This window comes from Nycticebus coucang, chromosome 12, assembly GCF_027406575.1.
Source record: "Nycticebus coucang isolate mNycCou1 chromosome 12, mNycCou1.pri, whole genome shotgun sequence".
Classification (NCBI taxonomy): Eukaryota; Metazoa; Chordata; class Mammalia; order Primates; family Lorisidae; genus Nycticebus; species Nycticebus coucang.
Window position 1 is genome coordinate 74,396,632 of NC_069791.1, and position 24,323 is coordinate 74,420,954.

A 24,323-nucleotide genomic window follows, 5' to 3' on the forward strand; every position below is an offset into this window, starting at 1 on the left:
TGTAGCTGGCGCCGTAACCAATAAGCTACGGCACCGACCCCCTCCCCTTCTTGAAGCCGCATTGGCCCTGGAGCCGGGGTTCCAGCCCCAGGCCTGCCTTGATGCAGGGGTGGACCTTGTCCCCATACTCCTCTCAGTTGCCGCCACTAATGATGGCTGCCAGGCCCCTCAGTGCTCTCAGGGTGACTCGGAACCCATCCCCCACCCTGTTCTTCTTGGATTCCCCTCTTCCCCTCACACCGGCCCGTAGCTGTGTGAATGGTGGGCTTGCACAGCCTGGGCTGGCTGCCCCTGTGAGAGCAGAGGGTGGGTGTGGGGTCAGGGGCATAGGTGCACAGGCACTATCCCTCCTGCTCTCCCAGGCCCAAGAGGAAGCTGGTGTAAGGCTTGGAGCCCTGGCTTCTACTTGAGAGCTGGCAAGACTTGCAGGGAGGGGCCGTCTAGCCCTGCCCCCTCTGCTTGCTGTGGGCAGGGAGGATGTAGAGACTTCAGCTTCTCCACTGGGTGATCTAAGTTGAGCTGCTCACATTCCCTGGGCCTCAGTCAGATGCAGGCAAAGTGAACCTCCTCACAAGCTGAATGGGATGGGCAGTGGGGCCAACCTGGAGTGGTCACACCTAGGATCCTCCTGGATCCCAGGAGGTACGGGATTGGGTGTCACTAGGTGCTGTTGCAGATGTGGACATTGATGTTCCTCAGTGGGGAGCAAGATAGAGAGAGATCCCATCATACCCAGGTAAGGGCTTGCTGTTGGATTTGGGGGCTTTGGCCTAGATGTCGGCCCCTGTAGAGGTCCAGTCTGTTCTGTGTCTGTCCCCCACTCCTTGGTGGATATATAATCGAGGGGATGGTTTCCTTGCTCCTCCCCTCGTTTTTCGCTATAAAGTGGTTAAGAGGGCTGGCTCATGCCTGTAATCCTAGCACTCTGGGAAGCTGAGACAGGGTGATTGACTGAGCTCAGGGGTTCGAGACCAGCCTGAGCAAGAACTGGTTCTGTTTTTTTTATCTCTACAAAAAAACAGAAAAATTAGCCAGGTGTTGTGATGAGTGCCTGTAGTCTCAGCTACTCAGGAGGCTGAGGCAGGAGGATTGCTGTGAGCTAGGCTAATGCCATGGCATGCTAGCCTGGGCAACAGAAACAGAGTGCTGTGGTATCTCTCATAGCTCACAGCAACCTCAAACTTTTGGTCTCACGCAATCCTCTGGCCTTAGCCTCATGAGTTGCTGGGATTACAGGTGCCTGCCAAGTTGCTTGGCTAATTTTTCTATTTTGAGTAGAGACGGGGTCTCTATCTTGCTCAGGCTGATCTCAGTCTCCTAAGCTCAAGCAATACACCCACCTTGGCCTCCCAGAGTGCTAGGATTACAGGCATGAGCCCAGCTGGTTAAGAAATATTTCAAACATTCTAAGGAACCGAAGAAATATATTGAATACCCATGTACATCCAGTGGGGCTAAGAAGCAAACCTCAGAAATGTAAATAGAGTCCCCAGTTACCCTGCTCCAGTCCCCTGTCCCCCAAAGCCCACCACCCTGCTCTTACCTGAAGGGTAGCAGTGAGTGTCCTGTGGTTGCCTCTTGGGCCATGCAGTTGAGTTTCCTGGTGACAACCCGCTGGGAACCAGCCAGCTCCCCACCGCACCCTCATGTCAGATTCCCAGCCCAGGTACTGTATCTACCTGCACCCACCAGCCCATTGCTCCGTGGCCTTGCAGCCCTTGGCATTGTAGGCCCATCTGATGTGGCCTTGGGTTTGCCTTTCCCTGATGCTGGGGGAGGTCTGGGAGCTCTCAAGCTGTCTGCTAGGGCGTCATCCAGCCTGGCACCTTCTCTACAAAGGCTGGTCCTGTTCCCACCCATCTGTGATTGAGTTACCCTCGAGTTGGTGTCCTGTGGTCCCTTTGTGTTCCTCTCTAGCCCCTGGCTTCTCCTATCCCCTCCTGGCATTTCAGTTCCAGCCTCCCTGTCCCTGTTGCCCCCCACCAGATTACCTTGCTGACATGCATGCCTGGATGTGGGACCCTTTACTTGAAGTCCACCTGGGGCTCCTCACCTGCCAATCTGTCCCTCATATCCCTCCCCACCCCCGCATCAGCCACACTAATCCTGCCTGTCTGGGCAGCCCAGAGGAATGTAGTCTGTGCCTCTGCAGTTTCCCCTGCCAGTCCCCAGGCCCTCTGCCTTTGCCACGCCCAGCCCCCTTCCCAGGCTCCCTGTTGCAGAGCTCTTTTTCCCTCCAAGGTGCCACGTGTCGTGGCAAGTGGGCAGAGGATACATTGAGTCCACCTCTGGGTGCTGTGTGGGCCCTACACATGAGTCATAGCTCAGGAGGCAGAGGTATGGGCACCCCGACTGCCAGGATCCCTGAGGGCCCCAGGCGGGGCCTCAGCCAGCAGCTACATCCCTGCCAAAGGCCTGCCCTCCTGGAGGGGGCCCAGAGTGCCCATGGCCCCGTCTCAGCAGGCGCACCCACTTCCTAGTGCCCGCCTCCCTCGCCCTCAGGGTGATGCTGGCCAACGAGCCGGGCTTTCCACTGCCCTATTTGGCACTTTCCCTCCTCTTGTCAGGGCCCCGATTGGCGGAGAGTTCTGAGACTGCAGCCCCCCACTCCCAGGCAGCTGAAATGGAAACTCCGCAATGCAGCCCTGGGCATGTCTTCAGTAAATGGCATTTGAGGTGGTACAAAGGGGGCCTGTTGGTCTGAATGTCACCTGCTCTTGCCTGCCATGTCTGGGCACAGGACCTCTAAGGATCACCGTGGCAGCTGGAGAGTAGCGGCCACTGCCCTCCTGAGCAGGGCCATGTACCAGGCACCCAGGGACTGTCCTGGAGCATCTTCTTGGGTCATTGGCGCTCCTATGAGGCAGCGAGGCTTGTACCCCATTTTACAGGTGATGAAACTGAGGCTTTCACCAGGCCAAGGGCTCGCTTGGAGTAGGTCTGGGCTGCACGAGACTTAACTCCTTCCCCCAACCCCCACATGTCCACCACAGTGTGGCCAGCAGCCAATTTATCACCACATCCCAGCTTTTTCCAAGAAACCCTCTCTTCCTCTATCCCGTGAGCATGGCTGAGTCACAAAAGGATGGTTGGCCTCCCCCTCTTCCTGTTCACTGTTCTTCTCTCCCCTCCTCCCCTGCCGGGTGCTCCTCGGGGACAGGGGCCGCTCCCTGCCGCAGGGTGGCCAGGCCTGACTGAATGCTGCCTTAGTTCTCCTATCCTGCCAGCTCCCTGGTCTCTTTTGTTAGTCGTGTCAAGTGGGTGCTGTCCCCAGAGGCCAGGGTCTCACAAATGTTATTCCAGGGAGGTCTGGTTCCAGCACAGCTATTGAGTAGTGTGTGACTTTGGTGAGTTCCCGAACTTCTCTGAACTCTGATGTTCTACCTGGGAGAGGGCCACCCCCTCGTTGGAGGCAAGGACTCATGAGGCCATGTTCATGCAGGGCCTGGAAGACTAGGTGCTTCATCCTGGAGGCTGCCAGCATCATGGAGAACTAGGACGGCGGCTCTGGAGGCCTTCCCTGGAAGGAGTGTCCCTGGAATTTGTGTCCTTGAAGGTCTCTGGCCTCTGGGCTGCTGCATATGTGCTGTCACATGCTGGGTTTCTGGATCATGGTGCCAGGCCTGGCTGGGTTTCCAGAGGACACCCTGTGGGCACCCAGGAGGCCAGGCGAGGATGGATGAGAACAGTGGACTCTCTTCCTCGCCTTTCATGTGATCCTGGGGGATCTGTGGGCCAAAAGCCCTGGAAGGCTTCCTGGAGGAAGTGGCAGTGGGCTAGGTATCCACACATAGTTCAATTAGGTAAAGTGAAGCAGATGGGAGAAAAGCCACAGGCAGCAAGTGTCCAGGAGGTGGGCCAGAGTCAGGAGGTGGTGAGGACGGGCAGGGTCACCACAGCAAGGTTGGTTGGGGCACCTCCAGTGCCAGGGACACAGCTGTCACCCCCTGCCTCAAAGGGCATGCCTGCCAGCAGGGAGCCAGACCAGCTGCCTGACAAGCTGTGGGGTTGAATAGCCAGCTGGGCTGATCACCATGAGGCATTCAGTCCTGGATGCTGGGTCCTAAGGAGGTGAGAAGTCTGTCCTGGGCTCCTTGCCCTATGGACAATTATCGTTTATTCATTCATTTATTCAACAGTGATCTGTTGAGCACCTGTATGTACCAGACATCCTTGTTCAGGACTAAGGATACTATAGTAAACAAAACAGTCCCTGTCTTCATGCAGTGGAGAAAAACTGTATATTGGGGGAAAGTAGGGGTTGTAATCTTAGAAGGGCATATTTGAGCTGATACTTGGAGGAGATGAACAACAATCTTGGGTTGTTTAAGGGAAAAGCATTCCAGGTAGAGGAACAGCATGTGCAAAGGCCCTGAGGCTGGAAGATGCTTAGTATGAGTCCTGAGTCCCCGAAGGCCAGTGTGGCTGGAGTAGAGTGGGTCGGAGTGGGCTGCAGTTGTGGAGGGAAGGGAAGAGAATTGAGGAGGATGTTGCAAACCATCACAGTAACTTTGGTGGGGAGCCTTTAAGGATCTTACTTTTTATATAAATTTAAAAAGATTGAGGTTTGATTTACATACCATAAAATTCACCCATATGTTAAGTGTATAGTTTGACTTTTTAGAATAAGTATACAGTTGTGTGACCATCACCACAAGTCCGGTTATAGAATATTTCTACCACCTAGAAAATTCTCTGTGCCTGTTTATAGTCAGTTCCTGTTCCTGGGCCCAGGTAACTACTGATCTGTCCTGTGTCTGTAGCTTTGAAATTGTATATAAATGTGTTGTGTGAATGTTTCTTGCATGGGCTGTACCGCAGAGATTAAGCCTGTGATGAAATGTCAGGGAATAAGGAAGGCTGAAAGCTCGCTCAGGCAAACAGAGGCTTTATTTCCTCCACCAAAGCTTATATAGGCACATAACTTAATCAATAATTATATGACTTAAACCTTAGCCCCAGGCCTCTTACTGCCTGGTGCTTAGGGATTAACTGATAACCACTTCACTAACATTATCAAAAGCTATTCTTAACGCTAAGTAATCAAAAACAAAACCACAAAAACAAGGTTCTGGGGAAATAAGCTGTTTGAATGCTTGACCTTTAACAGACCATCTGGAGGCTGTCATTCATCTTTAGGGAGCAGTCTGGAAATTCCTGAGATATACCCGTAACTGCCTGCAGGCCTGCCCCCACGGAGCCAGGCCTTTAATCACTTCTAGGTGATCAGGCCTTTAGCTACAAGTGGAGTTCTATCTAGGTTTTTTTCCTTTCTAACTCCTAAAAGACTTCAAACTTGCCTTCACAAAATGGAACCATTTAAAGGCTGGTTTATAGGCTTTCTGCCTATAGAATGGAATTGTACAATGTGTAGATAGTCTTTTGTGCCTGGTTTCTTCCCCTTAGCATATGCTTTACGGTTCATCCACCTTGCCCCATGTATCCATAGATCCTTATTATGGCCGAGTGGTAGTCTGTTATTAGGTAGATCTACTGCTTTTGTTTTTACATTCAACAGTTGGTGGACCCTCTACTTTTGGGCTGTTACAAATAAAGCTACTATGAACATTTGTTCATAAAACTTTGTGTAGATGTGTATTTTTATGCCTCTCGGGTGGTTGGGTCAACTAGTGGGTATATATTTAACTTATAAGAATCTGCCCAGCTGTTTTCCAAAGTGGTGGTACCATTTTTCATTTCCACCAACACCGAATATTCCAGCTTCGCATCCTCACCAGCGCTAGGTATTGTCAGTTTGTGGAATTTCTAGCCATTCTGGTGGTGAAGTGGTGTGTCCTTGAGGTTTTGATCTGCACCACCATGGTGACTAATGACGTTAGTCATCTTTTCTTTTTTTTTATTTTGGCCGGGGCTAGGTTTGAACCCGCCACCTCCGGCATATGGGACCGGCGCCCTACTCCTTGAGCCACAGGCGCCGCCCTAGTCATCTTTTCTTATCCTTATTGACTGTGTATCTTTGGTGACATGTATTCAGATATTTTCCTCATTTTTTATTGGGTTGTCTTATTAGTGATTTGTAAGGTTTGCTGTGTATCCTGAAGATAAGTTCTTTTTTTTTTTTGAGACAGAGCCTCAAGCTGTTGCCCTAGGTAGAGTGCTGTGGCATCACAGTTCACAGCAACCTCAAACTCCTGGGCTCAAGCGATTCTCTTGCCTCCCAAGTAGCTGGGACTACAGGTGCCCGCCACAACGCCCAGCTATTTTTTGGTTGTAGTTGTCATTGTTGTTTGGTGGTCCGGGCTGCGTTCGAACCCGTCAGCTCAAGTGTATGTGGCTGGCACCTTAGCCGCTTGAGCCACAGGCGCCAAGCCTGAAGATAAATTAGATACATGATGTGTAGCTGTTTTCTCTGTGGAAAGGTTTTGGGCAGGAATGAGGCCCTGGGGGTAGGAATTGAAGGGGAGGGAGTTCCTTGCGCCTCACCGCAATCCCTGGGACACACCCTCCTCTGCCTCACATGCCCGGGCTCTGCGTCAGGACTTCCTAGGTTAGTGGGTCCCCTGGCTGAGCCACTGGAGCAGGAGACCCATTTGGTCCACCCACAGCGTGGGACAATCGCTGTTACAGGAGATCACTGCCACTTGCACTGGTTGGCTCAGGACTGGTGACCCAGCCTAATTAGGCTCACAGAGGGTGCATGGGAAGCCTGTAGTCCAGCTTCTTAGGACGCCAAGTTCTGGGGAGTAAGGGAGCCAACTTCATCCCCTGTACTTATTAAGTGACTCCTGGTCTCCAGAATACTGGAGACCAGGGAGTTGGAGTGTTGGATTTGGCAGGTGCTAGAGGCTGGGCCAGGGCTGGGAGGCTGGGCCAGGGCTGGGAGGCATGCCTGTGCTACTCTCCAGCTCACCTGGGTGTGTAGGCACCACTGCAGTGTACCTCGGGGAACTCATTTTTCTCTGCTCTTATAGCTGACAGCCTGCAGGAGGAGACGACTTCCCATCGCTGACTCATCCTGCCGGCCTGACAGCACTTTGTACATTCCTGCTGTGGGCATTATGGGTTGGCTTCTATATTAGTCAGAACATTTTTGTGCCCGTGATAGTGTTATTCACACAGGATTAGGCAATCAAAAGAGAACACTGTGGGGATTTGTTGGCTGATATAAGTAAAGAGCTCAAGTTTCCAGCTTCAGGCTCAGCAGGATCCAGGCCTCCAGATGTAGAGACTCAGCTCTGCTGCCTCTTCATTGGCACTGTTCCTTGGCAGGCTCTACCGTGCGGTAACCAGGATGGCTCTGCAGCTTCCGGCTTCCATCCCACACCCAGGCAACCCCAGAACAAGGAGGACAGCTCTTCCTCAAGGTTCCAGCCACAGCGCAGGCCTGGTGCTCCTTGGGTCATGTGATCTTTCCCCAGCCAACCATGGAGACTCCAAATGCCCAGGCCAGGCCTGGATCCTGATCCTGTGTCCCCTGTAGGAGTGGGTAGGGTCAGCCTACAGAAATCATGTGGGTTGAGAATGGAGAAAAGGATCTTCTAAAAGGTAGTAAAGGCAGCGCTCATAGCTTAGTGGGTAGGGCGCCAGCCACATATACTGAGGCTGGTGGGTTCAAGCCTGGTCTGGGCCTGCTAAACAACAATGACAACTGCAACCAAAAAAAAAAAAAAAATAGCAGGGCATTGTGGCAGGTGCCCTTAGTCCCAGTTACTTGGGAGGTTGAGACAAGAGAATCACTTAAGCCTGAGAGTTTGAGGTTGCTGTGAGCTGTAACATCACGGCACTCTACCCAGGACAACGTAGTGAGACTCTGTCTCTAAATAAATAAATAAAAGTACAATTCTGTGACCAAGGATATGGCTGCATAGGTAAGGTGTGTGGCATCCTCCACTGCCTCAGAACTGAGTGCCCGAAGGGTATTGATTTCCTGCGTTTCCAAGGCCCGAGGCACGGAGATGCTTTTTGCCTAGATTCCTCTGTCCAACCATGGTGCTCTATCTCTCCCAGACACTGTGCTCCCAGAGCAGAGGCTGAGTCCTGCCTGTCACTCTGGGGCAGGATGGGACCTTGTCCATGGTGAGTCCTCGGTAAATATTTGGTGCAGGAGGGGGTTGTGAGCATAGCCAGTGGGAGAAGAGGCCAGGGTGGGTGGGCTTGTCTACCTACCCCTTCAACCCCCTGCAGCCTGTCTCATCTTGCTGCCATCTGACCCCCTGGCCTAACCCAATTGCCTTGGAGCCTGGAGGCTGTATCCCCCTTCAGGAATCCCCTTTATAGGGCATTAGTGCCTCTGTGAGCTGTGTATGCCCCCTTCTCTGCTTTAAAGTGGAAAGGCAGGCAGAGGTCATGGCTAGAATGCCCTGGTGGGGGCTTGAGGCAGGTAGCCCACAAGGGCAAGGGAGGGGAGTGAGGTAAAGCTGTTTAGTGTGTTTGTCCTCATGCCTGGGATAGAACAGGCAGGTGCTGGGATGGTGAGCCCAAGAGCCGACTGTGGCCACTGAGAAGGGTTTGGCTCTGTCCATTAGGACGGATGTGTATTGCTGGCTGGTCCTCGGGGGTCATTGGAAAGTGACCCACGGGGTTGCTTGTGTGTGTCAGAACATGTAGCAACCTGTTGGCAGAGTGCTGACTTGCATGTGTAGGGCTCCTGGGATTAGTTCAGCCCTTGCTGCAGACTTCCAGGCCTGTTGGTTGCTCCAGAGAGAGCACACCCAACTTCGCAGTCCAGCAGAGTAGGATATGTGTCTTGGGATACCCACTGACATGTTCTGCGACCTGGGCCCATGCTTGATGTTGCTCTGTGCCTCAGTTTCCCTATCTAGAAAATCGGGGTGATGATGGTTTCTGCCTTACAGGATGGGGGGTGCTAGAATCCTTTTTGGCCCCCTGTCAGTGTCAGAGTGCGCCACGGGGCCAGCCAGTACTCCGGCATCTGGTGACGTTATGACATCATCTCTCTTGTCCTCTACTTGCAGGCAAGTGAAGATGGCAGAAGGGATGTGACCTCTACTTAACCTCATCCATCTGCCAAGTGGCGCCACCATGCAGAAACCCAGCGGCCTGAAACCCCCCGGTCGTGGGGGGAAACACTCCAGTCCTGTGGGTCGGACGTCCACAGGGTCAGCTTCAGCCTCAGCGGCAGCAGCGGCCACTGGGTCTAAGGAAGGTTCGAAGGGCCAAGGGTGGTGGCATTAGGGGGTTTCATGGGAAAGGGCGATCTTCTGGGAGAACCCAGGAATATAGGCTACTCTGTGACTAGCCTCAGGTCAGTGGTTCACTGGAATTTTATGTCTGGCTGTGAACCCTTTAAAAATGAACTATGGAACAGGCTCTGATGCATGCTTTGGAAGGTGGGAATCACTGCTGGCCCCACTTACAGGTGAAGAAATGGGAGTTCAGGAAGCTCTGGTTACCTTGCCCAAGGTCACTCAGCCAGTAAAATATAGCCAGGGTTCCAGCTCTGAGATTGTGTTGCTGGATCTTCCAGCCCTATATCTTCCCACCTGCCTTCTGCTGCTACACAGACCTGCGCCCTTTAGCCTTTCCTTGTCTGACCTATGGTCGTCCTGCTGGTGGGCAGACGGTGTCTGCAAGCAGGGGACAGGGCCAGGTATCCTGGCAGGAAGCCCCCGCCCTCAGAGCAGCAGGCAGAGGGTGGCTGTTACGTATTTACTGTTTACGATGATAAATTGCAAGCTAGCCCACTGTGGAATATTTAGAAAGTTTGACTCATGGTTAAAATTGCCCAAATCCCACCTCCTAATAGCAACTACTATTATTTTGTTGTACCTCTTTCCACCTTTTTTTGTTACCTTTTTGTAATCCTGTTGCATATACAGCTTGAAAACCTGCTTTTTGCTTTTCATTCGTGCAATCAAGTGCATTTTTTTTTAATGTCATTAACAGCTTCCCATGTACATCATTTTGACTGGCTGTAAAATACTCTCTTCAGTCAAGGAATAGAAATCGAGGGCTTGCTTTGTCGAAAAGGTCCCAGCTCTCATGGGGATCCCAGTCTGGTAAGGGAGGCTAAATGTCACCAGACCTCGTGACAGTGGCCTGACCAGGTCTAGGTGGTCAGCAGAGGCTTCCCTTGGGAGGGGACAGGGGAGTCGATGTCTAGAGGGTGACAATTCTCTGGGTAAGAGAGGAGGGCATTCCAGGCAGAAAGGAGCCATGTGGGTACAGAGGAGGGATGGGAAGTGAGTGTGGATGGAACAGAGAAGAGCAGCTTGGTGTGACATAGGTGGACCACAGCAGGGTGCCCCCTGGAGTGTGCAGTTTCACTTTCATCCTAATAACTGGGAAGGCACAGGGATGTTTGAAACCAAGTAGAGTGTGATTGAGGGAATTGGAAACATTTTCTTTTTTTTTTTTGTAGAGACAGAGTCTCACTTTATGGCCCTCGGTAGAGTGCCGTGGCCTCACACAGCTCACAGCAACCTCCAGCTCTTGGGCTTACGTGATTCTCTTGCCTCAGCCTCCCAAGTAGCTGGGACTACAGGCGCCTGCCACAACACCCAGCTATTTTTTGGTTGCAGTTCAGCTGGGGCCGTGTTTGAACCCGCCACCCTCGGTATATGGGGCCGGCTCCCTACCAACTGAGCCACAGGCGCCGCCCTGGAAACATTTTCTTAACCCATTCTCTACAGTTGAAAATTGTGGTTGTTGTCCAGGCTCAGTGGCTCATGCCTATAATTCCAGTACTCTGGGAGGCCGAGGTGAGTGGATAGCCTGAGCTCACAAGTTCAAGAGGTCTGTGTAGCAGCAGAAGGCTGGAGCTAGAGCAAGACTCCATCTCTAAAAATAACCAGGCATTATGCTGGATGCCCATAGTCCCAGCTACTCGGGAGGCTGAGGCAAGAGAATTGCTTGAGCCCAAGAGTCTGAGGTTGCTGTGAGCTATGACACCGTGGCACTCTATGGGGTGCAGCAAAGTGAGACTCTTGTCTCAAAAAAAAAAAAAAAAAAAGAGCAAATCATAGTTGTTTCTTATTTCTTGCTTTGATAAATAATGCTGTGATGAGATCTTTTGGCACAAGTCCTTGCTCTCATTATGCTCCAGACCGCAGGATAGGATGCTGCCCATCTCATCTGGTTGGCACAGAAGTTTAGAGGGACAAAAACAACCAGAGGCCAGATTGTACTCTCTGGGTCCTAGAGGGTTAAGGAAGGTTTGAGTCAAAGACAGGGACAGCTGGCTGGATCAGGTCCCTGGCAGGGCCAGACAGGCAGCACGAACCGTGAACAGATGAGGAAGCTGTGGGGTGGAGCCCATGGGCAGACCCACACAGGTAGGCCCCGTGCAGTATAGCTTCATTTGAAGGCCCTGGCTGTCCCTCCAAGGTGACAGATCCTCCTGTAAATCCTGGGAGGGATTCCTGAGCAATGAGGAGAAGCCAGGCAAGAGAAAATGGTGGGTGCAGGAGGGTGTGGGTGATGCAAAGGCCCTGCAGAAGGAATGAATTTGGTTAAGAAAGAGAAGGCTCAGTGCCTGTAGCTCAGTGGTTACGGTGCCAGCCACATACACCAAGGCAGGAAGGTTCGAACCTGGTCCGGACCTGCTAAACAATGACAACTGCAACAACAACAACAAAAAAAAAACAGCCAGGCGTTGTGGCGGGCGCCTGTAGTTCCAACTACTTGGGAGGCTGAGGCAAGAGACTCACTTAAGCCCAAGAGTTTGAGGTTGCTGTGAGCTGTGATGCCACGGTACTCTACTGAGGGAGACATAGTGAGACTCTTTCTCAAAAGAAAAAGAAAAAAAGAGAGAAAGAAGACAAGTCTGGGTGGAGGGGAGTGTGGAGAGGGCACAGAGGCAGATTGTGAAGAGCGAAATGTGGTGGGAAGTGCTGGAGGATGTCAGCAGAAGAGTGACCAGACCTTGTTCACATCCTTTGGGCCACTGTGAGAATGGGTAGTGGGGTTAAGAGCAGGAGTGGGGAGACCTGTGAGGAGGCCCGTGGTCATCCATGCAAGGACATCTGCACACACTACCAGGCTGTGGGAGGTCAAGGAGCTCCCTACCTTGAGTGGGCAATCACAGAAGACTTCTTAGAAGAAGCCTGAATGGAGCTCAGCCTGAGGATAGGGATGGGACTGGGGACTGTGAGTGTGAAGAAGAGGAGGAGGCGCCAGCAGGGCTGTGGGGGAAGGACGTGAGCAAAGGCATCAAGCCGGTAGAGCTTGGTCCAGTGGGGATGGGGTGTGTTGCCTGGTGGCTGGAAAAGGGCATAAGCCTGGCCCAACTCTGCAGCTAGAGCATGAATAGCAAATGAGCCTTGCTCCGCCTTCTGGGTCTTTCCTTAGTGCTCCTCCTCGACCTAGAGAGGCCTGAATTCTGCCGTGATGCAGCTGTCTTGCTCTCCCCCCACCCCCCACCCCCAGCTCTGCCCCTGCAGTGTGATCCTGGGAGAGTTACTTAACCTCTCTGAGTCACAGATGGGTTAATAGCATCTCCCTGATGGGATCAAATGAGTTAATGAATGTGAAATGCCTGCAGGTACAAACCTCATTAAGGGTTAATTTCTTTTCCTTTCACCATCCATAATCTCATTACAGAAAAAATTTGAAAGTGATAAAAGAAAAAATGTCCATTATCTCTGAACCTAGCCCTTACCCCTCACCCAGTTAACCTAATCACAGCCTTCCCCATGGCAGGCAATCATGCACTGGAGAACCACATTTTAGTGTACTGTGGTCCCATAAGATTATAATGGAGCTGAACAATTCCTATTGCTGAGGTGATGTCATAGTGCAATTACTTTATTTGTAAAATAAATTTAGTGTACTCTGCGCAGTGTTTGTAGCATACAGTGATGTCCTAGGCCTTCACATTGACGCACTGCTCACTGACTCACCCAGAGACACTGCTAGTCCTGCAGGCTCCATTCCCGGTAAGTGCCCTGTACAGATGGACCATTTTATCTTTTATGCTATATTTTTACTGTTCCTTTTCTATGTTCAGATGCACAAATACTTACCATTGTGTTGCAGTTGCTTCCAGTATTCATATAGTAACATTCTGTATAGGTCTGCAGCTAAGAACGATAGGCCTCTGGGCCACCTCACCTAGGTATGTAGTAGGCTGTACCACGTAGGTTTGTATGAGGACACTGCATGAGACTTCACACAATGGCGAAATCGACCGAAGCATTTCTCAGAACATATCCCTGTCGTTCAGCGATATGTGACTGCATTTTTTCCTATTACACAACTTGTTGTTTAAAGTAGTTCAGTTGTGGGTTGTACCCAATTTCACATTTTACTTTTTCATGTTTTGTGTTCTGTGGACAGCACCTCCCTGTGCCACCACAGTGTCACTTTGCTGTCCTTTTGAATGGCTGCATAACAAGCCCTCAAGGAAGGGATGGCAGTGTGGCATCGTGGCCTGCCGGTTGCTTACTAGATGCACTGCCAAGTGGTCTGGGAGCCCCTGAAGGCAGGGGCTGAGCGGTCTGGCTCTGCTTGGACCCCCAGACCGCGGGGCTGTTGAGAGAGAGGAGGGGTCCCTCCGTGAATGCTGAGAGCCACACCCCCATGCCTGACCTTGGGGTGATGGCAGCAGAGGCTGCTGCTGAGCTTGGTGGTTCCCTCCCTCTCTACTTTGGCCCTGATGCTGCCTTCACAGAGCAGAGCCAAGCCAGACACCCAGGCTGGGGGAGGGGGTGGCCAGCCGGGAGCAGTTGGCCCAGGCAGCAAAACCCTCTGAGAGGGAAAGGGGCTTCTTTTGTTCCTGTTCCAGGGTCTGGAGTAACAAGAGCTTGTAGGGAGGAGGGACAGGCGGAAGCGCCCAGGAGGACAGTCTCCTCAGTCCTGTTGGTCCCTTAGGCTCCCCCAATCTGGCTTGCACCTGACCATCTGCTCTCCAAGGGGCTAGAGGTACCCACCCCCCATCAGAGGCTGAGGGCACGTGTGGAGTACAGGGTACCTCAGGATGGATCTGGCAGAGCCCAGAGCCTGGCTATGGTTTTGGAGGGGGGGCGGTGTATCTCTGCCCTGGGAGCAGGGCTGTGGCTGCCTCCCAAAGCATGAGCTCAGCCTCTGGCAGAGGGTCTGACTGAGGGACAGGCCTGGACTGGTGCCCCTACCGCCCGCCTGGTGGGGACAGGAGGGCCTGTGTCCCCAGAGCTATAACACAGGCAGTAGCATTTGAGGGGGACGTTTGAAGGGATTTCTCACCAAGAGGTGGCCCCAGGGCTGGAAGGGAGAGGTGGTCACAGCACCTTAGCAGGAAGACTGTTTGGGATCCACCTGGGTACAAAGGCCTGGATGGTGCAGAGGTTGGGGACAGCCCAGCTGCATGTGATGGAGTGCACCCGGAGGCCACTGCAGGTGGGGTAATCAGCGAAGGCCTTGCTCAGGCAGTGACATTTGGGCAAAGATCCAAGTGACAGGTGGGAGCCAACCCCGCTGTGGTTAGGGGAAGATCACCCAGGCAGAAGGGAGATTGGCTGCAAAGGCCTTGGGGATTGAGCTATTTGAAGATGTGATGTGGGGAGGGGTCCAGGTTAGGTGCTGGGCCCCAGCAGGGAGGGAAGAGCAGGCCTGGGCATTTGCAGCTCATCCTGGGCCTGAGGCAGGAGCAGGGGGTCTAGTGTCCAGGCTGGTAGCCTGAGGTACTACTGGGCTGTACCTTCTCTCTGTCTCAGGAGGGTCTGACAGGGCCTGGCATTGTGGGAGAGAAGGGACTGCACAGGTTTCCCTGGGTCTGGTTCTGAGCACAAGGTAGGGGCAGGTGCTGATAAGGAATCCCCTTGGCCCCCACAAGGACAGTACTATCGTGTCAGGGTACTGTGCAAAGGGAGCCACCACATGCCCTGCCAAGCTCCCTCTGTCCTGCCTCCTGGGGTAGGCAGGTCCTTGAAGGGCCCCTTCCACCTCTCACACTGTGGCCCAAGTCCAGAGCTGTCCCATCCGAGACAGCCAGCATTGGACACCTGCCGTGTCAAGAGCAGGCTCAGCAGCAGGTGCCTCACCATGTTTCTTTCTCGTTAATGACCCAGTGAGGTGGCTGCTCTTCTATTTTAAAGATGAGTTACAGGGCTAGGGAGTGGTAGGGAGGGTCTAGAGGTAGCTTAGGCCACCAGCACCCACTGCCCCTTTGGAGCAGGGTCCACCTCCTGTACATGGTCCTCCTCCAGTCCTCAGGGTTCACACAAGGCTGGGCCCCGAGTGGTTCAGTCTGGCTTGCTGAGCTTGGACACCCTATACCCTGTGGGTGCTCCTGACCAGGGAGCCAGGCATCCAAGGTAGGCCCACAGATGGACATCAGCCATCATCCCCCAGAGGGGGGGATGCTGCAAATTCTCCTTTGCACCCGAGCTCTTCTGTGAACCGTCCTAGCTCTGGGAAGGCAGGTAGGATTGACCCACTTTAAGTGACTTGTCCGAGATGCTGGGCAGGCCTGGGCAGAACCAGGACTCTTGCAGCCCCGGGCAGCACTCATCCCTTCAAGGTCAGCTTCTCTGCTGTCTTGTACTAACCACATCCTAAACTTTGTAATGGCATCAGGACAGGGAAGCCAAGCCCACTGTGCTGTGGCTGGGTGGCGGGGGCAGGGCTGCTTCCTAATGTTCCTGACATCGTCCAGGATCGATCTGGCCGGGGTGTGGGCCTGGCTGCCAGTGCCTGCCAGCGCTTGCCTTCCCAGTGGCTTGGCTGCAGGGCTTCTCTATGGGGAGCTGGCTCTGCTCTTTCCAGGGTAAGCCTCCCCTTCCTCTGGGTTCCCCACTGAGCCTGCTGGGTGGGGGCTCTGCTCTCCTGCCTTGGGAGTAGGAGGAATAGAAGGGGCTTCTAAGTTCCATCTGGCTCAGGAAGGACGCTGTGCAGTCATCAGGGCTCAGACCAGAATGGGTGGGTGGAGGGTCCCTTTTCTGGGGATGGATGCTGCAGTGGCAGGGTAGTGGCGGGGTGGGGGGGGGTGATCCCCAGCCTGGGGTGGCCATGGGGGATGGGTAAGCTCTAGAAGGGCCTCTGCTAGGTCAGTGGTCAGGATGGACTGAGGTCACATCGGCGGCACTGTCAGAGCGACTGACAGCAGGTAGACCCAGGTGGGGGCTCCCAGTGGGAGTGCTAACTCCCCTGAGGAACACTGTGGAGACCCTATCCCTTCCTACATGACCTCTGCCTTTGAACTCCTTCTGTGGGAGAGGAAGGAGCTTGGGGGGTGTGGGCCATTTATGCATGTTCCTTGGGGGCTACCAGGGAGGGGGAGTCAGGTGGTGGCCAGTCTGCATTTCAGCCCAGGGACTTCTGGGGATGGAGAGGGGAGTCGGCGCTGGTCCATCTCCCCGGCTCTGTTTTGGGAAGGAGCTCAGACACGCACCCCAGCAGTGTGGGAGGCAGCTGTGTTCACCAAGGCAGAATGGAACCCCGTGGGGTTGGGAAGGGAGAGAGATGCCTCGTCCCACTGGGACGGCTGCAGGTGAACAGTGTTGGAGCTGGTCTTTTTGAGCAGGGGGTTTCCTTAGGTGATCCCATGAGGAAAGTGCTATACTTAAGGCAGGGGGAATATGCATTGCCTATAGGGGACAGCCCTACCTAGTTGACCCCTGCAGTCTTGGGATGATGCTGTATTAAGAGCACCTCTCACTACCAGAGGTGTCTGGGTTTGGATGTTAAATTGTTTGGTTACCTTATTTATAGTCTTTCCTTGGTGGTCACGGTGCTCATGGGCACATTAAAGGCTCTGAAAAGTCCCACAGAAAAGTACATTTAACTTTATTTGAGCTGCTGCTTCTCAAGCTTATTTAAACTTGGAAGTTACATTTTCTTTTTTTTTCAGAATGCCTAGTGACATCCTGCAGAACTATATTCTATGGAACATTTAGGGAGGTGACCACCTCCTTGAAGGGCCAGGTCCTAGCATAGGTTACTTTTTTCTCCTCTGAGGCTATTGAGGCAGAGGCCTGAGTTTGTCACACTCCTCAGTAGGTGGCATGTCATCATTGTGTGTCCCTGCAGGGTCCCTCCTGGTTTTTCTTAACTGATTCGTTATCATGTTCCCCTGTTCCCAGGCCTCCGCACCCAGACATCCATGTCCTGTGCTGGGTGTGGGGCCAGTCCTGAACTCTGCTTTCTCACCCCATATCACGTCATGAACACTTCCCCACAAAACCTGGAAAAGTAATTTTTAAAGGTTGCTTAATAATCTGAATGACTTGACCATAACTTATGTAACTGTTCCCCTGTTCAGGGGCACTTCGGTTTAGTTTTTTATTTTTGTGAAGGACAAGACAGTGAGTCAGATTATTCTCTCTGAATTATTTCCTTGGGAAATGGGCCAAAGAGTGCATTTCCTTTATTTTTTTTTCTTCTAAAAATTACTTATGTTTCATCTTTATTACACTTTATTCATTTTATTACTTTTATTATCATGGGTTCATTATGAAATTCAAAAGTTACATGAAAAATGATTCCTGTTTCAAGAGTTAAAATGCCTTGGGGGGTATGATGTGGCTGGGGTTGCTGTTCTGATGGCTGTGGAGGAGGGCCCACAGTACAGGTGGGCCTTCTGGGAGCTGCTGTGCCTGCAGGGTGTGAAATCCCCTGCGGGGCCTCTGAGACGGTAGAGGGAGGTTTGGATTTAGGGGCAGTTTCTTCTGTGGTTGCTAGATCCTGGTGAGTAGCTAGGCTAGGGAGAGGTGGGGGGAAGAGCAGTAAGGTCTGTGGCATGAGAGCATGAGTGGGTGGGGAGGATGGTGAAGGAGCTTTTTCAAGAGTTGAGGAGGGTGGGTCCCTTTGGCTCAGGGTGTTGTATGTGAGGTTCTAGGGGATGGCCAGAACAAGCCAGCCACTGGTTAGGCAGGTCTTGCTGCCAGGGCACTGATCTGTCCTGGAGAGAGCAGTGGGGACCAACTTTGTTATTCTTGTTGTACCATGGGGTCTTCTACAAGGAGAATTTATTAGTGTCTCTCTCTCTCTTTTTTTTTTTTTTTTTTTTTTTTTTGAGACAGAGTCTCACTGTGTTGCCCTGGGTAGAGTGCTGTGACATCACAGCTCCCAGCAACCTCCAACTCTTAGGCTTAAGCGATTCTCTTGCCTCAGCCTCCCAAGTAGCTGGGACTATAGGCGCCCGCCACAATGCCCGGCTATTTTTTGGTTGTAGTTGTCATTGTTGTTTGGCAGGCCTTGGCCAGTGTATGTGGCTGGCACCCTAGCCACTGAGCTACAGGTGCTGAGCCTTTTTTTTTTTTTTCTTGAGACTGAGTCTCACTCTGTTGCCCTGGGTAGAGTGCCATGGTATCATTATAGCTCACAACAACTTCAAACTCCTGGGTTCAAGCGATCCTTTTGCCTCAACCTCTCTAGTAACTGGGACTACAGGCACCTGCCACAACACCTGGCTAGTTTTTCTATTTTTAGTAGAGATGGGGGTCTAGCTCTTGCTCAGGCTGATCTGGAAATGCTGAGCTCAAGCACTCCACCTACCTCAACCTTCCACAGTGCTAGGATTACAGGTGTGAGCCATTGCACCCAGCCTTATTAGTGTCTTAAAGAAGAAATGAGGTAGCATGTAGTCAGCTGCAGGAGTGAGATAGACTGGGGGGGTATAGTGTTAATGGGGGGGTCCAACGTACACTGATTAGAGAAGAACATTTTTCCTGCCTCTCGCCTGCTCTCTACCCACTCCTTGTGCTAGAGACAGGCCAGGGATGTGGTCCTTCTCTGCCTTCTCTGCCTGTCTGTCATTTATGGAGTCTGTAGAGAACTTAAATGGGTCTTAGATGAGCCACCTGTCCAGGGCGTGTGCTGCGGTGGCATCAGTGGTACCTTGGAGCTGACCTAGGGTGGCTCATAGGAACCAATTGTGAAATTCTTGGGAATTTTGCAAGCCAGTTGTTAAACACAGCCATAATTTTAAAAAATCAGGTTGTATGTACTTATGATAAAATAAAGTATATCAAAGACATAAGTAATAGGCCAGGCACAGTGACTCACACCTGTAATCTCACTGCTTTGGGAGACTGAGGTGGAAAAATCAGTTAGTCTATGAATTTGAGGGTCCAGCCTGGGTGACAAAGCGTGAGAGACCCCTTATCCCCAAACAGGCAATAAATATTCAACTCATGACTTCTAGTAGTATTTACTACTAATACTTCTGTTTTAATACTGGTACAGTTGTAGTAGAATACCACTATTTGCTACTGTGCTAGTAAGATTTTTGTAGTATCCATGTTTGTAAGGCTATATCCTCTGTGGCAATAATACTGTATTCCATATATTCTCTCCCCAACTCCAGGCTCAGTGACATCATATTGGGAGCTTCAGGTTGGCTGTGGTAGGAGAGTTTATATCGTGGAAATTGGCAAATGCTACAAATCAGGGTTTTTTCTTCTGGAGAGCTAGTTAAGCTTTTACATGTATCAGCAGAGGCTGTCCTGTGGTGGGGGGAGGGCACCAGGGTTGGTGGGGGTGAAGGAGGCAAAGGCTCCGGTCTGCCACTGTGGAGCAGGGAACCTTGAGAGGAGGAAAGTCAGCAGGGTTGGGTAGCACAGGGCCAGCTAGGACCATTACAGGGGAAGCAAGGGGGCCCTGATGTCTCCAGCAGGAGCAGTTTTCAATATGGAAGGGGCAGAGAGGGTTTAGGAAGCAGATTCTCTTAGCAGATGGAGCCACTTCCTTCTAGACTCTGCCTAATAGAACGTTCCCCACTGTGAGAAGAGAGGAAAGCTAGTGATATCTAAATACAGTCCCACTTGTGTTTTTTGCTTTTTTTGGTGACAGCCTCACTTTTTGCCCAGGCAATGGTGTCAGCTCACAGTAACCTCAAATTCCTGGGCTCAAGTGATCCACCTGCCTCATCCTACTGAGTAGCTAGAATTATAGGTGCCTGCCACCTTGCTGGGCTAAGTTTATTTTATTTTATTTTTTAGTAGAGATGGGGGTCTTGCTCTTGCTCAAGCTTGTCTGGAACTCCTGAGCTCAAGCAATCCTCCTGCCTCAGCGTCCCAGAGTGCAAGGATTACAGACGTGAGCCACCGACCCTGGCCATGAACATTTAACTAGGAGAAATGGGTGGTGCCTGTGGCTCAGTGAGTAGGGCGCCCGCCCCATATACCGAGGGTGGCGGGTTCAAACCCAGCCCTGGCTGAACTGCAACCAAAAAATAGCTGGGCGTTCTGGCGGGCGCCTGTAGTCCCAGCTGCTCGGGAGGCTGAGGCAGGAGAATCGCGGAAGCCCAAGAGCTGGAGGTTGCTGTGAGTCCTGTGACGTCATGGCACTCTACCGAGGGTAGAGACTCTCTCTCTACAAAAAAAAAAAAAAAAAACCTAGGAGAAACGCTTGCTGGGAAGGAGACTAGGTTGTCTGTGAGGGTGTACAGCAGGGGAGGCTGTTGTTTGGCGGGGGGGTCCTCATGTCACACAAGGGCTCTGAGAACCTGGAGATTCTAGAGAAGGAGACCAAAGAGGGGATGGAGGTTTGCTTTTATTTTTAACAGGACAAGCAGGTTCCTAGCTTTCCGCTAGAAATACAGGAAAAATTGGGAGGACCAGGGAGGTACTGAGGTGGAAGGAAGACCAGGTGAAACAGAAGCCACCTGGATGAGCTTGGGTTTCCTTGACTGAAGGAAGGGGACAATTCCCTGTAGCTTGGACATGATGGTGCTGTGTGCCCAGCCCAGAGCCATCGCAGCTTCCAGATCTCAGAGTGAGACCCTGCTCTGAGAAGCAGCACAGCTCAGCCTGCCTCCAGCACCTGTTTGCTGCCTGGTTCCCTGCTGAGTACAAAAGACAAAAGTTCTCTTGAGCTTCCATTTTAGTCAGGGGAAGTGGGTATAAGTGGTAAAGATAAAAAGAGAAAACTCGGGAAGGATGAAGCAGAGTGAGAAGGGTAGAGGGTGAGTGGGGGAGTGCTGGCTGTTAGATAAAGCAGTCAAGGAAGGCTTCCCTGAGGAGGTGAGAGAGCCGGCTGTGTGGCTCTCTGAGGCCGAGCCCTCTCCTCCAGCCCAGGCTCTGCACTGGCCCCTTCCTCATGCATGTGGCATGGTGAGCTACATTATAGCTGTCGGCAGGTGCCCACAGCCCACCCCTTTGCTGGGCTCTCATTTGGCCATGCCTGTTGTCCCTAGCATCTTACACAGGGTCTGGCACCTAGGAGATGCTCAGGGAACGGGGACCCTGCTGGCTGAGATTCAGTTGGTATGGAAGAGGCCAGTCCTCACTTTCCCAGGTGGGGCAGGTCTTAGGTCCTCACTGGTGGACGGGAGAGTGTGTCATCTGGGCTCCTGTTAGTTCCTGCCCACTACTGGATCAGGCTGCCAGTTGTAGCCACTCCACACTGTGTCCTTATGCCCTTTTTGTTTTACCTTTCTTTAAGAGATGAGGTCTTGCTCTGTTGCCCAGGCTGGAGTACAGTGGCCTAATCATATCTCCCTGCAGCCTCCAATTCCTGGGCTCAAGCGATCTTCTTGCCTCAGCCTCCCCAGCAGCTGGGACTGCAGGTGTGTGCCATCACCCCTCAGCAATTAAATTTTTTGTGGACATGGGCATCTCTATGTTGCCCAGGATAGTCTCAACTCCTAGGCTCAAGTGATCCTCCTATCTTGGCTTCCTGAAGTACTAGGGTTACAAGTGTGAGCCACCATGCTAGGCCTTAGGCCCTTTTCATTAAAGTTCTGCTTTGAACTTCACACCCACAGAAAATGCCATTGTGCCTTTTGTCTGGGCAGGAACCACTGTCTAGGAAAGGGATCAGCTTCTCATATGAGGCTTAAATCTGTGTCACTGGGTCTGGCTGGAAGTTTGGGGGTTTGTTTGGGTGCTCAGAGGGAGGTAGGAACCAGGTGGCGTCCATGCAGGGGGCTCCCTGCAGCTGGAGCTCTCAGGAAGCCTGTCCATCAGGCAGGGCAGTCTGGAAAACTCTGACACATGCACACCAGCCCCCCAGGGGAAGAAGTAGGCCATGTAGACTGCCAGACAGGACCCTCCCTGCTTCTGACTTAGCCCTTTGTCATTTCATGGGGAGACTAAGCTACAGATACGGGAAAGGAGCTGGCCAGGCCTGGCCAGTGTGCTGCTCTTGACTCCCTGGAGTGATGGGGTTTCCCCCATGCTTTCCTAGCTCAGGCAGCTGGAAACTTCCCAGTGTGGGGGGAATTTGATGAGGGTTTTATCCCGGGGCAACTGGCGTAGCTGGGGTTACCACTACAAAGACAAAAAGTGAAGCTGAGCACCAGCGTGCAATTGCCACATGCTTGTGACCTGGATTTCTGCAGCTGTTGAAACAACTGCTGCTTGAGCCTGTGACCCCTGGAAGGGTCACGGGTCAGGAAGAGATTACCTGAGGGTCCTCCTAGGCTGGGACAGCTGGGGAGGAGGACAGCTGAGCTGGCAGCTTTCTGCCAAGAATAGCCGGGTGGGGTCCCCTTTGACCTGGGAACACTCCTCTGTGCTCTGAGCAAAGACAGCAGGTAGAAACAGACTCTCACCTGGGCTATAGTTAGCAGAGGCCACGGAGCCTCCCCTACATGGGCAAATGTTCTAGTGATGGGTACAGGCAGGGAGCTGATGTCTGCCAGTCACCTCTTGCACTTGACTTAAAGGGAGAGCTCAGAGCCAGACTGGGCCCCACGGCCCCGTTGACCTGGGCAGGTTTTTACACCTGTTTCCTAATCTGCCTGGTGAGAATATAATGTATAAAAAGTGCTCAGTCCACTGGGGGGCCTGCACTTCATAAGTGTAGCCACTATTTTACTAATAGTATTAACCTGTGTTTTTTGTTTTTCAATTTTTTTTTTTTTTTTTTTTGTAGAGACAGAGTGTCACTGTACCGCCCTCGGGTAGAGTGCCGTGGCGTCACACAGCTCACAGCAACCTCTAACTCTTGGGCTTACGCGATTCTCTTGCCTCAGCCTCCCGAGCAGCTGGGACTACAGGCGCCCGCCACAACGCCTGGCTATTTTTTTGTTGCAGTTTGGCCGGGGCTGGGTTTGAACCCGCCACCCTCGGCATATGGGGCCAGCACCCTACTCCTCACTGAGCCACAGGCGCCGCCCTATTTTTTTTTTTTTTTTTGAGACAGTGTCACTTGGTCACCCTCAGTAGAATGCCATGGCATCATAGCACACAGCAACCTCAAACTCTTGGGTTCAAGCGATTTTCTTGCCTCAGTCTCCCAGGTAGCTGGGACTAAAGGTGCCCGCCACAATGCCTAGCTGTTTTTTTTTTTTTTTTTTGAGATGGGGTCTCACTCTTGCTCAGGCTGGTCTTGAACTCACCAATCCACCCATCTCAGCCTCTCAAGTGTTAGGATTAATTACAGGCATTAGCTACTGTGCCCAGCCTAACCTGTGTTGTTGATGGTAATGGGGCCCCTGGGCTCTTTGGACAGTGTGAAAAGGGGCTGAGGCCTGTGGCACCATCTAATTTGTAGCTTTGGTGATTTTCAGAGCAGTTTCCTAAGGAAGGGGCCAGCTGACCTGGCAAGAGGAATCAAGGCAGACAGCAAGCAAGCGAGGGACAAGGGTGTGTGAGTGTGTGTGTGGTGTAAATGTGTGTATGAGTATTTGTATGCTTTGTGAGTGTGTGAAAGCGTGTGTGTGTGTGGAGTGTGCACAAATGTGTGTAAGTGTATATGTATGAGTATTTGTATGCTTGTGAGTGTGGAGTGTGTGTATATGTGTGTACGAGTGGGGGGCCTCTCAGTTCCGTTACTGGTATGATCATGATCCCAGCAGAAGTTGTAATACAAGCTCGTCCTAGATCAGAGCCGGGACTCCCAGGATCTTGGCCTGGGTGCAGGAACCAGCACGATGACATCTGTGAGAGCTCAGTGCCCCCACTTGGTGTTTTACAGCAACTGTGGTGTCTCTTCTGCCCCCCGCAGTTTAGTCAGGGGCAGGGCAGTTTTCAGAACCTTCTGGAAGTCCTTTGTCTAACTCCCAGGCCATGTGTTTTAAAATGTTATTAAATCCCTTATTTTGAATATAAATCATTCTCATCAAAATAGCAGTAATAGTCAGCATTGCTTTATTCATTTGTATGGGCCAGGCACTGATTACCCTGTGACAGAAGGTACCGAAGGGAGTGGAGGCTTCGAGGCATAATGCAAAGATGAAGCAGGGCTGGGAGGAGCTGGGGTCCATGCAGGGGGCTCCACGACCTGCTCCCTCAGCTGCTACAGCCCTGCTCCTGAGATCTCCGAGGAAGAGAGGAGCCTTGGGGGTCACCCAGCCCAGAGTGCCCCTGGGCTCTTCTCTAAACAGGAAAAAGAGGGGGGAGATCTCACACAGACAGGAATAAAAGTGAGATTGTTCCCTGCACGTAGGGGGCTGTAGAATTTGGTCAATTTCTGGGAAACCAGTCCCTTCAGGGAAGTCTGAGATTTGAGGTGACAGAATGGGCTTGACATGGCCAGTG

General features: G+C 52.2%; 1 protein-coding gene across 5 annotated transcripts in view; it reads left to right on the forward strand.

Annotated features, from left to right (window-relative positions):
* CLIP2 (CAP-Gly domain containing linker protein 2) overlaps window positions 1-24,323 on the forward strand; it is an 85,404-nt gene that overhangs the window by 14,692 nt on the left and 46,389 nt on the right. For all 5 annotated transcript variants that reach the window (XR_008373376.1, XM_053556857.1, XM_053556859.1 and 2 more), the window contains exon 2: window positions 8,937-9,127. Coding sequence is in view for 4 of the 5 variants with exons in the window: in XM_053556857.1 (XP_053412832.1) it covers window positions 9,004-9,127 (124 nt within the window). In the remaining variant the exon portion in view is untranslated. The remainder of the gene's footprint in view (window positions 1-8,936; window positions 9,128-24,323) is intronic.